This window comes from Rana temporaria, chromosome 4 (genome assembly GCF_905171775.1).
Source record: "Rana temporaria chromosome 4, aRanTem1.1, whole genome shotgun sequence".
In the NCBI taxonomy this organism is placed as follows: domain Eukaryota; kingdom Metazoa; phylum Chordata; class Amphibia; order Anura; family Ranidae; genus Rana; species Rana temporaria.
This window is the reverse complement of record NC_053492.1, coordinates 113,519,702-113,536,563: the sequence shown is the minus strand read 5'-3', so window position 1 is coordinate 113,536,563 and position 16,862 is coordinate 113,519,702. Positions and strand designations below refer to the sequence as shown.

General features: G+C 47.9%; 1 protein-coding gene across 11 annotated transcripts in view; it reads right to left on the bottom strand.

Annotated features, from left to right (window-relative positions):
• TRIP12 (thyroid hormone receptor interactor 12) overlaps window positions 1–16,862 on the bottom strand; it is a 146,284-nt gene that overhangs the window by 7,566 nt on the left and 121,856 nt on the right. For all 11 annotated transcript variants that reach the window (XM_040348815.1, XM_040348816.1, XM_040348819.1 and 8 more), the window contains 3 exons: window positions 16,529–16,693; window positions 10,422–10,586; window positions 5,076–5,189 (listed from right to left, as the gene is read on the bottom strand). In XM_040348815.1, the coding sequence (XP_040204749.1) occupies window positions 5,076–5,189; window positions 10,422–10,586; window positions 16,529–16,693 (444 nt within the window). The remainder of the gene's footprint in view (window positions 1–5,075; window positions 5,190–10,421; window positions 10,587–16,528; window positions 16,694–16,862) is intronic.

Below are 16,862 nucleotides of genomic sequence, written 5' to 3'. Positions count from 1 at the left end.
ATCCCACGGACAAAGCGGGGATTTAACTGGAGGATTAATACGCAAGACCCCCTGCATGAAGGTCTTAACCAGCGAGTGGGTGGCCAGCGGCCGCTGAAACCACACTGACAAAGCTGAAATCTGTCCCTTGATAGTGCTTAATGCCAGTCCTTTATCCACTCCTAGCTGGAGAAAACTCAATACTCTATCGATGGTAAACTTACGAGAAAGCCATAGCTTGGACTCACACCAGCCTACATAGGCCTTCCAGACCCTGTAATAAATCACCCTAGAGACCGGTTTCCTGGCTCTGATTAGGGTAGAGATTACCTTCTGAGACAGACCTCTACCCCTGAGAATCAGGGATTCAGCCTCCAGGCCGTCAAATTTAGATGCCGTAAGGCAGGGTGGAGGATCGGACCTTGCGATAGCAGGTCTGGCCGTAGAGGAAGAGTCCAAGGGTCTCCCACTACCATCTTTAGGATTAGTGAATACCATGCCCTTCTGGGCCATGATGGAGCTACCAGGATGACTGGTATGTGCTCCACCCTGATCCTGCGCAGCAGGCGGGGTAGTAACTGGAGCGGGGGAAAAGCATAAAGAAGTTTGAACTGATGCCAAGGGCAAACCAGCGCACCGGTTCCGCAGGCCATCGGATCCCTTGAGCGGGATATGAACCTGTCTAGCTTCTTGTTGAGTCTTGATGCCATGACGTCCACGTCCGGCACTCCCCATCTCTGGCAGAGTGTCTGAAAGACCTGTGGATGTAGAGACCATTCCCCCGGCAACAGAGTCTGGCGACTTAAAAAGTCCGCCTGAAGGTTGTCCACTCCTGGAATGAATATTGCCGATATGCATGGCACATGAGCTTCTGCCCATAGGAGAATCAAGCTCACCTCTCTCTGAGCGGCTTGACTCTTGGTTCCCCCTTGGTGATTTATGTATGCCACTGCCGTGGCATTGTCCGATTGAATTCTCACCGGGAACCCCTGCAACTTGGACGTCCAAGCCCTGAGGGCTAGTCGAGCAGCTCTGAGCTCCAAGATGTTGATGGGCAACTGCTTCTCTGGCTTTGCCCAAGTGCCTTGGCGAGTGCAACCATCCAAAATTGCTCCCCAGCCTGTCAGGCTGGCGTCTGTGGTTACTATCTTCCAAGCCACTGGGCTGAAAGACTTCCCCTTCAGTAGATTCTGAGGGTCTAACCACCAACACAGACTTTGTCGGACTCTTGATGAGAGCGGCAAAGGGATATCTAAGGCCTGTGGCCTCCTGCTCCATGCTGACAGGATGGCTGTCTGCAGGATGTGAGTGTGGCTCTGGGCGTACGGTACCGCCTCGAATGTGGCCACCATCTTGCCTAGTAACCTCATACATAGGCGAACAGTTGGTTCCTTCTTGCTTAGAACCAGTAGGATTAATTCCTTGATGGCTTTGACTTTTATCAGAGGCAGAAACACCCTCTGTTCTGTGTCTAATCTCATGCCGAGATATTCCAACTGCCTTGTGGGCTGGAATGCTGATTTTTCTCGATTTAGGACCCAGCCGAACCTCTCGAGGTACTGAACTGTGAGGGCCACTGCTTGTTCCAAGCCAGGAGACGAATGATCTATGACTAGGAGGTCGTCCAGGTATGCTAGGATCGTGACCCCTTGGATCCTTAGATTGGCTAGGATTGGAGCTAGGACCTTCGTAAACACCCGGGGGGCCGTAGCCAACCCGAAGGGAAGCGCCACGAATTGGAAATGACGTAGAGCCACTGAGAAGCGTAGAAATCTTTGATGTGGCTGGTAAACTGGAACATGAAGGTAAGCATCCTTTATGTCTATGGATGCCATAAAATCGTCCTTCTGAAGTGCGGCAACTGCTGACCGCACGGATTCCATCCGAAATGAGCGGACCTTTTAGGTATGCATTCACCATTTTTAAGTCCAAAATTGGCCTGACATCGCCGTTGGGCTTTGGGATGATGAATAGGTTGGAGTAGAAACCTAGCCCCTGTTCTTGGACTGGTACCTCTACAATTACCTCCTGAGAGAGTAGATGATTCAATGCCGCTATTAATGCAGCTCCCTTCTTCGGATCGTTTGGTACTCTTGACTCCTGAAAATGAGGAGGAGGAAACTTTAGGAAGTCTAGTTTGTAGCCTGTAGCCACGGAAGACCGTACCCATTTGTCGGGAATGCTGGCCTCCCAAACCTCTGCAAAGAGACGCAGTCTTCCCCCCACCTTCGTGGGTGGGGGCGCCCCTTCATAAGACCGGCTTGGGGGCTGGCTTTGCTGGCTTGCGAAACCACTGCTTCTTGCCTCCGGCGGCCTGTCCCTGCGACTTGTTAAAGTTTGATCTTGCAGGAGGCCGTCGATACTGTTTGGTATTGGAAGGCCCCTGCCCAGGGGAGTACTGTCGTTTAAACGCAGGCCCCCAAAACTTTTTCTTGGTGGGCAACAGAGTACTTTTTCCGCTTGAAATGGTCTGAATGTATTTATCCAGGTCTTCTCCGAAGAGTCGTCCTCCATGGAAGGGGAACCCTACCAAGAGCTTCTTGCATGGGGGCTCTGCCTCCCAGCTCTTTAACCATAAAAGTCTTCTCATATGGATAAGGGATAACGATAAACGTGACGCTTGCTGGATAGAATCCTTAATTGCATCTACCGTAAAGCGTATGGCCCTAGGGACGTCCGAAAATTCTTCTGCCTGCTGGGCAGGAATAAGTTTAAGCATCTGCTTAGCTTGATCCGATAATGCTTGTGCAACCCCAATTGCAGCCACAGCTGGCTGCACTACTGCCCTCGCAGTAGTGAAGGAGGTTTTAAGTAGCGTTTCCAAGCGTTTATCAACCGGATCTTTGGACACCTGTATGTTTTCTACAGGGCATGTTAAAGATTTGTTAACACATGAGATGGCTGCGTCTACAGCCGGGGCTGCCCATCTCTTGGAAAATTTCTCTTCCATAGGATATAAGGCAGAGAATCTTTTTGGCGGTACAAAGATTCTATCTGGCTTGGCCCAATCTTGGAACATAACTTCCTCTAGTAGAGGATGGATCGGAAAAACCGCATTGGTTTGAGGCGCTCTTAGTGAGCCCAAAGCTGAGACCGTTGATACTTGGAGATCTGGTACTGGCAAGTTGAACGTCCTATGGACCAAGTCTGTTAAAACTTGAACCCACCAGCTCTCCCCTTGGGAGGCTGCGCCAGACTCCTCCGTACCCGGATCCTCGATCCCTGAACCTACTTGGTCCTTGTCCAAGAGGTCTTCCAATTCTCCTGCGGAAGGGACCTCCTCATCTGAGGGTTCACCTTCGGGCGACGGAGATCTATTCCGTTTTCTGCCCCGCATAGCCTTGGCTATCATTTTTTCCATTCTTTTTTCCATCTCCTTTAGAGAGGTGGACAGTACCTCGTCCGTGACCACCCTAGGGTTGGACTGACCCGTGCCAGCTCCAGATCTCGATGGTCCCACCAAGGCTCCCTCTGGGGAAAGTAGCGGCATGCCTTTGTCTGAGACCTCAGACCCTCTGGGGGAATCCCCACCTCTTGTACCCTCTAAACCAGACGCCATGGTACAATACTGAGGTACGCCCGCTACTTAACGGTGTTTGGGAAAATAAATAGTTGTTGCCCAAAACCTTCTGGGGGAAAAAAATGCCTTCTTTCTTATTAACTTGGTTTGTTTCTTCTTTTTTTTTTTAAACCAAAGAAAGAAAAACCATTCTGTCCCCCTTTAGTAGTATTTGCCAAAAAAAAACTGCTGAAAAAGAAACCCTATCTCTAGGGTAAAAGACAGTCTTTTTGAAGACTGTAATACTCTTCTTTGGCCACTGTGTGTCCTCGGCGCCCCACTCTGCCGCTCTGGTCCTTCCTCTCTTAGTTCCAACACTTCACTGAGCTGGGAACTTTTTGTAAGGGCCGCCCGTTCCTTTTACCTACAGGCCCGCCCTTCCCCTGTCAGAAAACGGCGCGAAATTGCGCCCATATCACGGGGACGCGCGCGCCCGCGGAGGGGGGGGGGGGACCACACGAGGAGGTCAGAGGCTGATCCTGCCGTCCAGGCCAGGATCCACAGAGCGGCATTTTTTCCTGCAGCAACCGCCTGGACCTCTCTGAGCAGGCTTGCAGGTAGGAGCATTCACTCCCTTTTACATAAGAAACCTCAGTAGATTCCCAGGGGCTTCTCTTAGAGAGAATTGTCACTATACACACAGGCCCTTTTTCAATGCTTTCTAGCACCAGTTGCAATACTACCAGGGAGGTCACGATTATGGGGAATATATACATACAGAGTCATCCTATCCTAAGATATGTGACTCACCTTGCCAGATGCAGCGCATAAACCATAGGCATGTCCCACTGTGACCTTCCCCCAGAAAAAACCTGCTGCGAACCAAGTTCCGCAAGTTTCCCCTTCACTTACCTGCTCCATGCCTCAGGACTTTGCACAGCAAGAGGTCCAATCTTCCCCCATCTCCGTGGGGCGTCTAGACCTTCAGGCCCTGGGTTCCTATGAAGGATCCACTGTCCTGGGCCCATATAGCACCCTGGCAACAGAAACATTAGGCCCCCAAAGGTTTCTAAGTTCTGGGCCCAGAGTCCAGCTCTCTGTGACAGAAAGCATTATGGGCTATACCCCAATGGTTTGGGGTCCGGTTACTGACCACTTTAGCACTGAGGCCTTTGGACAGAACCGGTTAGCCCACCTTAATCCCAAGGATGTGGAGGCAAGCTAAACCATGACCAACACCTAAGACACTGACGTAAAAACTGAGGTACTCCTCCTATGGGAGGGGGTTATATAGGGAGGGGCACTTCCTGTTTTTGAGATTGCCAGTGTCCATCACCTGAAGGTACTCCATATAACCCATATAGTAATGAATATGCCGCTCTGTGTCCCGTGATGTACGATAAAGAAATAAGTAATAATGCACACAATATGCACATTTATATTGCAGAAACAACAGCATTTGTTAAAAGAACCACTTTAAGCGTTTGAAACAAATAAAAGGCCCAAAAAACTGTCTGTTGAACCCGCCGCGTGCTAAAGGTGACAAGCACAGGCCAGGCAAACATACTGTACCATAAGAAAAATAAATATTACTCACCTCCTCTGGGTAAAAATACTGCAGGTGGTTAAGTGGGAAGACTGATTCAAAACCATCTCTGAACGAGTCAAACTGTCTGGAAACTCCTTCATTCAGTGCCCAATAAATAACGAGCTGAAAAAAAATTGACAGGATTATTGGAACCAATCTAAAAAACTGCAACTGGACAGAGAAATTAAAATGTGACAAGCAAATTAGCGGCACAACATTTCATAAATAGGGCTGCCTCCCCTTTAGCCAAGTCAGAAGTGCATCTGTATTCATGGGGAAGCCAAGTGTGACCATTTACAAAGATCTGAGAAAAATGTATTGATAAAAGGAGAAGACAGATCTTGCCTCTAGACCAGTGGTTCTCAACCTTTCTAGTGCCGTGACCCCTTGATAAAATGTCCCTAGTTGTGGGGACCCCTCACAGTAAAATCAGGAGATAGGATCCCTTCCAGCCCCTCCAACTTCACATTCCTCACCAGTCAGCTGACCCGTAGTCTCTGCCCCTCAGCCATGCCGTGAACTGAATGGGCGGCTGCAAAGAGGCTGAGTGGGCAGCCGCGTGCTCCGGGGACAGCCCAGCTGGGCACCTGTGAAAAGGTTGGGAGAGAAGTCCGTGCTTCAGGAACAGCCCAGAATTTAGTGACCCCTGGCAAATCGTCATTCGACCCCCGAGGGGGTCCCGACCCCCAGGTTGAGAACCACTGCTCTAGACAGACATAGAATTAAGAGGTGCCCGGGTCAGATCTCAATCTGTCCCAGCACTACTTTAGTGCAACCAAAGAAGAAAATGTATGACTCGAGCTTTAATCTTGTAAACAACATGTCTTGACGCTATTATTTAGTGCTGCCTTTAAGTGATTGCAAACCTCTGACTCAAATCAATAGTGCAGCAGAAAGGAGTCCTGCTCCACAACTCGTGTGGAAGTGGGAGTGAGGGTTTTTTTTTTTTTTTAAAGTAAAAACTTTATTGCAGGGGAAACAAATATCAGCCTGAATGGAGTCCAATGAATCACCAGGACATCTACTTCAAAAGGCCAAAGAATCCCTGTAACTTGCTACAAATCATTTTAGTCTGTTGAACCTGGTTGCCATGTGCACATCTTGGTTACCTCACCTTTTACAGAGTCTCTTGAAGATTTTGGGGTGCAGAGTCCATCCACCCTGGGCCTAGACATTGTTGGGTTTAGGAAGTCGAAGGGATAATCTAATGGCTCTCAGTTACATATTGTTAATAGGAAATCTAGGTTCTGCTAAAGACCAGGTATAAACTCCAACTTTGAGTAAGGTTGGCATCTATTGTCCGGCGCAGTGTAAATATATTTGTTTCCCGTTAGGCTGTCAGGTTGAAGGGACCTGAAAAAGTGAAATGCCTCAAAAGGAGGCTACCATGAGGTCCAAGATGCTCAAGCTGAAGGTTTCTTTTTGGATCTGGAGGTTACTCATGTGGGACCTTAGCTAGGCAAACTTCTCAGGAGGAATGAAGATTCTTGCTTGGGTCTGCATCCAAGATTACACCCAGAACAGCATGCACAAAAGCCACTAGGAACTTTCACATAAAATAAAAAATAAAAAAAATGTAAAACAACCTTGTTCTGTTCCACTTCAATTTATTTTCTGTGTTCTATTGAACTGCATCAGGCTATCACTGTTTTGTTGCATGCGGATGTCTAGTGGTGGTTTTCAACCTCTACAACTTGTGCAATTGGGTTTCTTCCCGTTTTCCCTTCCAGGCTACTTAGTCAAGTCCTGGCTAGACCCTCCCTATTTCTTCCATGATCCCTGATGGCAGTTATTCGCAGAGACCAGGATTAGGAAAGTCATTATCTTCGGATTTATCAACAATTAAAAGGTCTTGGACGTTCACCTGTTTTTAATCTGGCGCTTCTTTGTATTTCTATGATTCACAATTAGACCCAGGTACTCCAGATGGCATGGAGGCTGGGGAGTAGGCTTTGAAAAATTGAATGACCAGTCAAAGGTTTTAAGGAACTGTAACGTCCTTTAGCCGACAACGTTTTGATGGAGGGTTCTTTTAGTAGAAGATCATCAAAAGTAACCTGTTTACACATGAATTCCCTGGGTCTACAGAAAAGCAAGAAGCTGGCCAAGCACTTTTGTGAACACTCGGGTTGCAGAACAGAGCCTGAACAGTAGTGCTACAAATTGGAAATGCTAGTCCTCCACAGGAAAGCATTGATGTGGAGGTAGGATGGGGATATGTAGATGGGCATCTTGTAATGTCTACTGATGTGAGAAATTCCTGTCAGAGAAGCAATGACAGATCTTGAAGATTCATCAAAATGTTGGTACAATGGATGAATTCATTAAGAGATTTTAAGTTCAGAATAGGTAGGATGTGCAGATTTGGTTTGGGGACTGCAAATAGGTATGGAACTTTCACTCAAGGAACTGGTACCACCACCACTTGAAGTTGACTCAAAGACTCAGTTTTGGGCACCAGTTCTCAAAAAGGATATAGGAGAACTGGAGAAAGTGCAGAGAAGAGCAACCAAACTGATAAGAGGCATGGAGGAGCTCAGCTATGAGGAAAGATTAGAGGAACTAGATTTATTCACTCTTGAGAAGAGGAGAATAAGGGGGGATATGATCAACATGTACAAATATATAAGAGGTCCATACAGTGAACTTGGTGTTGAGTTATTCACTTTACGGTCATCACTGAGGACAAGGGGGCACTCTTTACGTCTAGAGGAAAAGAGATTTCACCTCCAAATACGGAAAGGTTTTTTCACAGTAAGAGCTGTGAAAATGTGGAACAGACTCCCTCCAGAGGTGGTTCTGGCCAGCTCAGTAGATTGCTTTAAGAAAGGTCTGGATTCTTTCCTAAATGTACAGAATATAACTGAGTACTAAGATTTGTAGGTATAGTTGATCCAGGGTAAATCCGATTGCCTCTCGGGGGATCAGGAAGGAATTTTTTCCCCTGCTGTAGCAAATTGGATCATGCTCCGCTGGGGTTTTTTGCCTTCCTCTGGATCAACTGTGGGTATGGAGTTGGGTGTATGGGATTTTACTGTGTTTTTTTATTTTGTTTTTTGTGGTTGAACTGGATGGACTTGTGTCTTTTTTCAACCTGACTAACTATGTAACTATGTAACTATGTAAAAGAGGCCAGGAAATTGCTTGTTTTTGCACTGATGCTGGCACATTGGGGCGTAGTGTGAGAAGGCAAAGCTAAAAATTCTACAGTATTTCATACCCTTTTAAATTGACAGACTAGACTGATGTCTCAGATCCAGACTGGTGAAAATTCACAATTCAAATCTGGCATCCCTTCTCTGTGGCGAGGTCTTCTGGGCAGAATTGGTGGTGGACTTTGGGGGACCAAAGCTTGCAACAAAAAGAAGTACGAAGTCCTGGTTTTGGGAAGTGATGCACAGGGAGAACAACAGAGCCCCTGTTTGCTGAATAGAGGTATTTGTCATGGGATTAGGAAGCTTAGAATTTTTCTTATGAGTTAAAGTTATTGTAAAGGGTAGTTTTTGGTTTTGCACAAAGCAGCCTTGATCCTCCTCTTCTCGGGTCCCCCGCTGGCACTCCTTGCTCCGCCCATTCAAGAGCCCCCAGAGCAAACCATTTGTTATGGGGGCACTCACGAATGCTTGCTCCTGAGCCCCGTTCTGTGTCTAAGAAACAGAGCAGGGCTCAGGGCTGCTCCCAGCTCCCTCACTGGCTGTGATTGACAGCAGTGGGAGCCTTTGGTTTCAAGCTTATGGAGGGAGAGAGCCTTTGCTTGTGTGCAAATTGCTGGATCTAGATCAGGCAAAAAAAAGGGGGGGGGGGCAAATGGGAGCTGCATACAGAAGATTTTTTTTTTACCTTACTGCATAGTGAATGAAGGTGTGTAACAAAAAAAAACACTTTATCAAGGGACTCCCTAAATAGGCATTTATTGTCAAAAAGCATGGGTAAAAGGTGCCTCTTTCAAGCAAGTACAGCAGATCAAGCTTTTAACCACAAAGTTCTGAGCATATGCACAGGAATACAAGACATTTTAGAAACTTGGCAAATTACATGCTCTAAAGCAGTTCTCAACCTTAATACCCCAGAGAAAATGTTGAACTTCCAGATCTCATGGAACCCCTGATAAATAATTGGGGGTCACTGAAAAGAACGGTTCTTATATTGCTGAAAAGTGTGCAGAATGCTTGCCTTACAGTGGTGGTTTCATCTCTATAGTTTGGAGGTTCGATCTCTGATTCAAGAACAGAGTTGTGTGGGTGGAAATTACAAGGGAGCGGCTAAAACCAAATGTTTTGTGTTTTCTGTAGACCATCAGCAGGCCATGTGGTATTCAACCCCTTTGTCCTGGCTCCCTTGTGCCAGTGATCCACCATTGCCAAGGTAAGAAAACCCCATTGGAGTGCTCATGGCATGGGTGGCATGGATCTAGACGGTATGGAGTTTGCATGTCTGGACTACAGGAGCTACTATAACCCAGGTGCATACTGTGTTCCTTTGCGGCATTTCTGTAGCAGAAAACTGTAGAAAGTGCAGTGAACAGAACATGGTGACAATGTCACCATCCAGAAACTAAGTCGGGATGGGAAAAGACAGTCAATTGTCTAGACAGGAACAGTTCAAATCACAGGGAAACGCTTTGTTGCGTTTTCCTCATGCTGGGTCTGTTATGCGTCAAGACTTCACCTGTCAGGATGGGGCATACCCTTGAAGGTTTCTTCAGGCTCTGAGGACATAGAGGCGGACTATATCCCTTATCCCTGGACCTGTATAGTACCCTGCAGCTAAACACAGCCACTTTAACTACGTGCCACGTTCAGCACCTATCGCAGGGTTCAGTGCCTATAGCCATCATTACAGTCCAGCCCCTCACAAACACCCAAGGACACTGGCAAAAAACTGGAGTCTCACAGAGTGAGGTTGTAGGAACATGCACTAGATGTAAACCTAGTAAAACGTATTTGCCAGTGTCGATTCACCTGGAGGTAGCCTGCTTATAACTCGAGGTCTGTCAATAGAAGCCTTTTGTCATGTACCGTAATAAGATAGGATTCCTACCTGCTTGTTTGCAAACTGTACAATGCATGCACAGCTGTGTACAACTTTGGCACCTGCCAGGATGAATAAACTCTTGTGAATGTGTAAGCGTTGCGTCATCCTGGCACAGCCAAAAAAGATTCCAAACCCAGAAAATGACCAGGTGAAGATGCTGGTGGAAACAAGGAAGCATCGCTGGAGGGGAGCATAGTTCAGTTTTATCTTCCATTTACCAAGCCTTTAAAGGCCACACATTGTTAAGAAAATTACATTACTGTTGTGTAGCCCATTTGCTTCAGATTTACCTTAGAACATTCTCATGTCCTTTGTACTTACCCGTACATACTCATCCAGGTTGTGAATTGTAACAGGTATGTCTTTTCCTCCTTTCTTCAGTTCAATATTGGGAAAGCCTGGCAGTGTAAAATCCAGTCCCAGATCTTCCACAGAGCAGCCATTCATGTTCAAATTTTCTAGTGCAAACTGCAGACTCTCTTTGGTCTATATATAAAAAAATAAATAAAACGTTATTTCCTTTTTGTTGCCACAAGTTCATTTAATCCATCTGTAACAATTAAAACACAAGTGCCACCTAGTGGTATGTAGTCTTTTCAACGTGAACCAGTATTTTGGCTCTGCAGGTAGGTGCAGCCTGCAGACCTACCTTTCATTCAATCACTGTTCAGCAACAGGGAGCCATGGCGGACAGCCTTGTGTAAAGTCAACTCTGATTCCATGCTCCTCTATGCCAAAATATTTCCATCGCTCTTGGTGGCTGCAGCAGCAGGGTGAAGGAAAGGAGTGTATAAACAGATGGGGTTCCTTTAAAAGGAACCCGTTGCTTTGTCCTCCATGGCCATTACTAATCTGCTATTATGTTATTTAAATTTACAAAACAAATAAACCCCCCCCCCAAAAAAAAAAAAAACATTTAATACAAGGTGCGGCCACTGCTGACTTAGTTATGTCTCCAGGTTTGTCATTCTGATTAGAGGTCGACCGATATATCGGTCGGCCGATATATCGGCCGATATTTGTCCGTTTTTATGAAATCGGCATCGGCCGATTATTGTGAAAAAATCGGCCGATTCGCGGCAATCGCGGCTATTACAATAAACGGCTGGCATGGCCGCCTGCCCTGCAGCAGCGTGTGTCCCTGAATCCTCCACCCGCACGGCCACCTCGCTCCAATAGCAAGGAAAGATTTTACTGCCATTGCATAGTACCGCCCCGTCCCCGCTCCGCCCCCTCCCTCGGCGTGCTGTATTGGATAAACAATCATTGGCCCTTTACAAGCATCTGCCACGTGACTTTCAGTACTGACCAGTGCTCTTGTAGCAATGTATTCTTGATTCCTACTACACCCGCACGGCCACTATAGAGAAGCTAAGGAGAGATTTCACTGGCATTCATCGTACCGCCCCGCCCCCTCCCTCGGCATGCTGTATTAGATACTTGTAAAGGGCCAATGATTTTTCCTCTAATACAGCACGCCGCAGGAGGGGGCGGGGCGGTACGATGATTGATAGTGAAATCTCTCCTTGGCTTCTCTATAGTGGCCGTGCGGGTGGAGGATTCAAGAATATATTGCTTCAAGAGCACTGGTCAGTACTGCAAGTCAGGTGGCAGAGAAACAATCATTGGCTCTTTACAAGCATCTGCCACCTGACATGGTAACTCCCCCCAGCAGGAGATCGTGGACACTGGACAGCACTAGGTCTGTCTTCCTTTCCTGCTGAGGTGGAGCCTGCTGGCTGCTTGTACTATACTTGTTCAATGATTGGCTGGTCATCTCATCAGCATGCACCTAGCCTATCAGGTGCATGCAGATAGATACCAGCATGTATGGAGGGTAAGTGCTACTGTACTGTACTGTACCCCCCCCCCCTGCAGACTTAATTGTATGTCTTTTTAAAGTGAAACCGGGCTGAGGCACCACCCCCCCCCCCACAACGCAGCACCACCCACCCCCCCCCACGACGCAGCACCACCCATCCCCCCCACAACGCAGCACCACCCACCCCCCCCACAATGCAGCACCACCCACGCCCCCCACAACGCAGCACCACCCATCCCACCCCCCCCCCCACAACGCAGCACCACCCACACCCCCCACAACGCAGCACTACCCATCCCACCCCCCACAACGCAGCACTACCCATCCCACCCCCCACAACGCAGCACCACCCACCCCACCCCCACGACGCAGCACCACCAATCCCCCCCCACAACGCAGCACCACCCACCCCCCCCCCCCACAACGCAGCACTACCCATCCCTCTCCACAACGCAGCACCACCCACCCCCCCCCACAACGCAGCACCACCCACCCCCCCCACAACGCAGCACCACCCACGCCCCCCCACAACGCAGCACCACCCACGCCCCCCCACAACGCAGCACCACCCATCCCCCCCCACAACGCAGCACCACCCATCCCCCCCCACAACGCAGCACCACCCATCCCCCCCCACAACGCAGCACCACCCACGCCCCCCCACAACGCAGCACCACCCATCCCCCCCCACAACGCAGCACCACCCATCCCCCCCCACAACGCAGCACCACCCACGCCCCCCCACAACGCAGCACCACCCATGCCCCCCACAACGCAGCACCACCCACGCCCCCCCACAACGCAGCACCACCCACGCCCCCCCACAACGCAGCACCACCCACGCCCCCCACAATGCAGCACCACCCACGCCCCCCCACAACGCAGCACCACCCAATCCCCCCCCACAACGCAGCACCACCCAATCCCCCCCACAACGCAGCACCACCCAATCCCCCCCACAACGCAGCACCACCCACGCCCCCCCACAACGCAGACCACCCAATCCCCCCCCACAACGCAGCACCACCCAATCCCCCCCCACAACGCAGCACCACCCACGCCCCCCCACAACGCAGCACCACCCATCCCCCCCCCCACAACGCAGCACCACCCAATCCTCCCCCACAACGCAGCACCGCCCAATCCCCCCCACAACGCAGCACCACCCACGCCCCCCCACAACGCAGCACCACCCATCCCTCTCCACAACGCAGCACCACCCAAAACCCCCCACAAAGCAGCACCACCCATCCCTCCCCACAACGCAGCACCACCCATCCCTCCCCACAACGCAGCACTACCCGCGCCTAGCACCACCCATCCCCCTCCACAACGCAGCACCACCCGCTCCTATCAAAAAATAAAAAAATCGGCCCAAAATATCGGCCGCAAAAATCGGCATTATATATCGGCCATCGGCCGCACAGATTTCTAAATATCGGCATCGGCAATAGAAAAACCCATATCGGTCTACCTCTAATTCTGATCTCAATTTCACCACCTAGTGACTGGAGATCGATCAAAAAATGCGTCAGTCAACACGCGAGTAGAGAAATTTTAATTTCGACTTGTGTAGACGCCATATTTAGGAGGCGTACAGTACAAAATGTGTAGTCATAAACCATGGGTTATGCTACCTTCAGGTGACTGGACATGCCAAGAGACTATCCTCATAAATGTACACTCCATGGAGACTTCAGTTGTAATAAGGAGAGCCAGAGAGTAAAAGTAGGGACCAGTGCCCTCTACTCAAAGATATAAAATAAAGTAAAAATTACCATTATCCCAATTGTAGAGTACAGGATTAGTCCTTTTAGTAGCCATTTGATGTCCCCAAGCAACATGGGCAACATAGCAAACAGGCCCACAGAAAACAAGTGTCCGCAGACCCAAAACACTCAAAATTACAGTTTAAAGCACCATGTGACCAAAGCTCAAATCTGCACTGGTCTGGGGATCCACCAGGAAAAACTTTGACACGGTATGAACAGAAGACCAAGTGCCAGACTTTCAAAACTAATAGATGCTTGATACTGAAAAGCCCAAGAAATATTAACAAATCTGTTAGAATGGGCCCTGATATGGAAGGGAGAACTTTGCTTGAGGGCTTAAGCGCTGAAAATGAGCTGCCTGGGCAACTTGGCAAGAGCAGGGTATACCTTCTTGGGACCTTCAGGGAGGACAACAAGGGACACTGTAATTCTGAAGAAAGATGTTGCACCTAGGTAGATCCTAACTACTCTAACCCAGGCAGTGGAGTTAAAACTCAGTGGCATGCTACAGGGTAGGGCAGGGCAGCTAAGTGGGTAAATTACACTCAAAAGTGAAATGAAGAGAAAAACCTTTGTGAGGAAGGCCTGGGTTTCTGGATAATCTTGTCCCTATGAAAGACAAGTAGAGGTTTGTTTCTTACAAGAGGGAGCAGTTAACTCATGACCACCATGAAGGCGACTTTACTGGCGAGATCCCCCAGTGGCAGGAGATTCCAAATTGGCTCAAAAGGAAGTCTTTGAAAAACTGAAATTACCAGGATTAGAACACCAGGGAGAAACGGGTGTCAAAGTGTGCGTGTGTGTGTGTGTGTGTGTGTGTGTGTGTGTGTGTGGGGGGGGGGGGGGGGGGGGGGGGGGGAATGACGTGAACAACTTCCTGTACAAAGGTCTTGACAAGACACAGTTCGGGAATAGAAACAGATATGCCAGGCTGAAGGATGACTAGAATGTGTGGGATAAACTATCCTCAGGACCTGGTTTTGCACCAAAGTATGCCTTTCAGGTTACATAGTAGGCAAGGTAAAAAGAAACAAAAAAAAACACAAGTCCAACCTATGTGTGCGATTTTATGTCAGTATTACATTGTATATACCTGTATGTTGTGGCCGTTCGGATTTCTATTAGGTTTTTTTTTTAATTATCGATGCTCCCCGCTGAAACCACTGCCTGTGGAAAAGAATTACACATCCTAACCGCTCTTACAATAAACCACCATCTATGCAGTTTAGGGTTAAACCGCCTTTCTTCTAATTTTAGCGAATGGCCGCGTGTCCATTTCCTTTCGCAGAAAAGTTGCGATGGTAGAGCTTACAAGCGGTAGTTTTTCTTGCCTTAAGTGGGAAAGATGTCCCTATCTTTTAAGACCTTGGTTTCAACAGCCATGCCAGAAACAGAATTGAACAGTGCCTTGTGACAAGAAGTCTGACCCATTTGGAAGAGGCCAAATGCATCACAAGTCTTTATGTTGGTGTACCGAGTTCTCCTAGGGCAATTTTGGGTAATGAGCTTGACAGGAATTTGTTCTTCCTCTATCCTGCAAAGTAGTCCAGAAAGAATCCTCACTAAAAGGGAATACCACACACGTTCAAACGTGGACCAAGGAATCACCAGGGCTTCCACCCCAAGAACCTGGGGGATCTCTGGAACTGGCAATAAACCTATCCAGTTTATTGTTGAATTTGGAGGCAATGAAATCCACATCTGGTTTTCCCCCATTTCTGATAGAGGATCGGGAGGTTCTCCAGATGGAGGGACCAGTCCGAGTCCAGGTTTTGATAAAGCACAACTCTTGTCCGAAACATGCAAGCCGGGCCTCCCTTGCTTGTACATGTAGTGCTCCTCATGGTTTTGTGTGAAAAAAGGCATTTGGATCTCAGTTTGGTGTGCAGCCATCCGGACTTTCATCCCTGCGTCCAGGTGTTGGCGACTCAGAAGTCTGCGTGCCAATTTTCGCTGACCCGTATGCATGCATGACTTCTGGTACCACCTTGGTGGTTTATGTCAGCCTCAGCTCCAACTACATCCTAACTGGGTGAATGTGCAGAACAGTCAGTCTTATGGCTCTCCCATCCAGAATGTTAAGGCGATTAACTCCAGTGAGAAACCCAGAGGCAATGAGCAGTTGGATCCTAATAAAAGAGTCAGTGATTCGTAGTGAAGAAAAAAATAAAAATAATAAAAAGTTTAGAAACGTACATAGTGGGGGAGGTTCATCACCTAGAGACACTAGCAAAATGCTCGAGCCCCATTGAGTCGCTGGAGTTTGATGAGCAAAGCTTTTTCCCAGTGCCCAGTAACCTGAAGTTAGAGGCATTTAACCCACATGCTATGGCTACCAGTCCTGTGCCCTGTACTGTACAATAAGAACAGATTTTTTTTTTAATCAATCAAGGTAAAGGAAACCTGTATTGAAATACACCCTCTCTATTTGTCTTGGGGGGGGTTCCCATCACTTCCTGGTTTTGGCTAAAATACAGCGAGCGAAGGGAGATCCCCAATGAAACAGATGAGGGGGGGGGGGGGAGAAATAAAAAAAATAAAAAAAAGGGGGGGGAAAGATTTTTTAATGACCGACAGTGCCCAACTTTTTCAATATGCCATGTTTTGTTATTGATGGTTTGCTAAATATAACAAAAATAGTAATTGCACATTAAAACAGTTTCCAAAACATTTAACCTAGCTGAAGTTCTATTTAATTAATTTTCAAAGAAAATAAGTTAACATGCAGTTTGATCAAAGTTGTCCAAACTAGTGCAGAAGACTAAACAAATAAAGAGTGTGACACACATGCCTAATCAATAAATCTAAAGGATGCTATAGGCCCATCCAGTTACCTGTGACTTGTCTAGTTCCAGTCTCTTCTTTTGTCTCACTATTTCTTCCAGGTGGTAAACAGATTTTGCCACAATTGGATCCACGTGTGACAAATCATGGGAGGCCAATGAAGATTCCTGCCGTAACATCCACTTATAGAATGGGAGTCCAAGAGGAATGTCCACCTATAGGAAATGCGATAACTCAGTAACTTAAAATGCCATATAAACCAGGACAATATGACAGGTGGGGTGGCAAACACCACCAGAATAACTAAAGTTAACAGGCAGTGAACGGGACAGTCAAATATTAAACTACAGAAGGATATTTCTACCTTCGTTTTTAATCACAGGG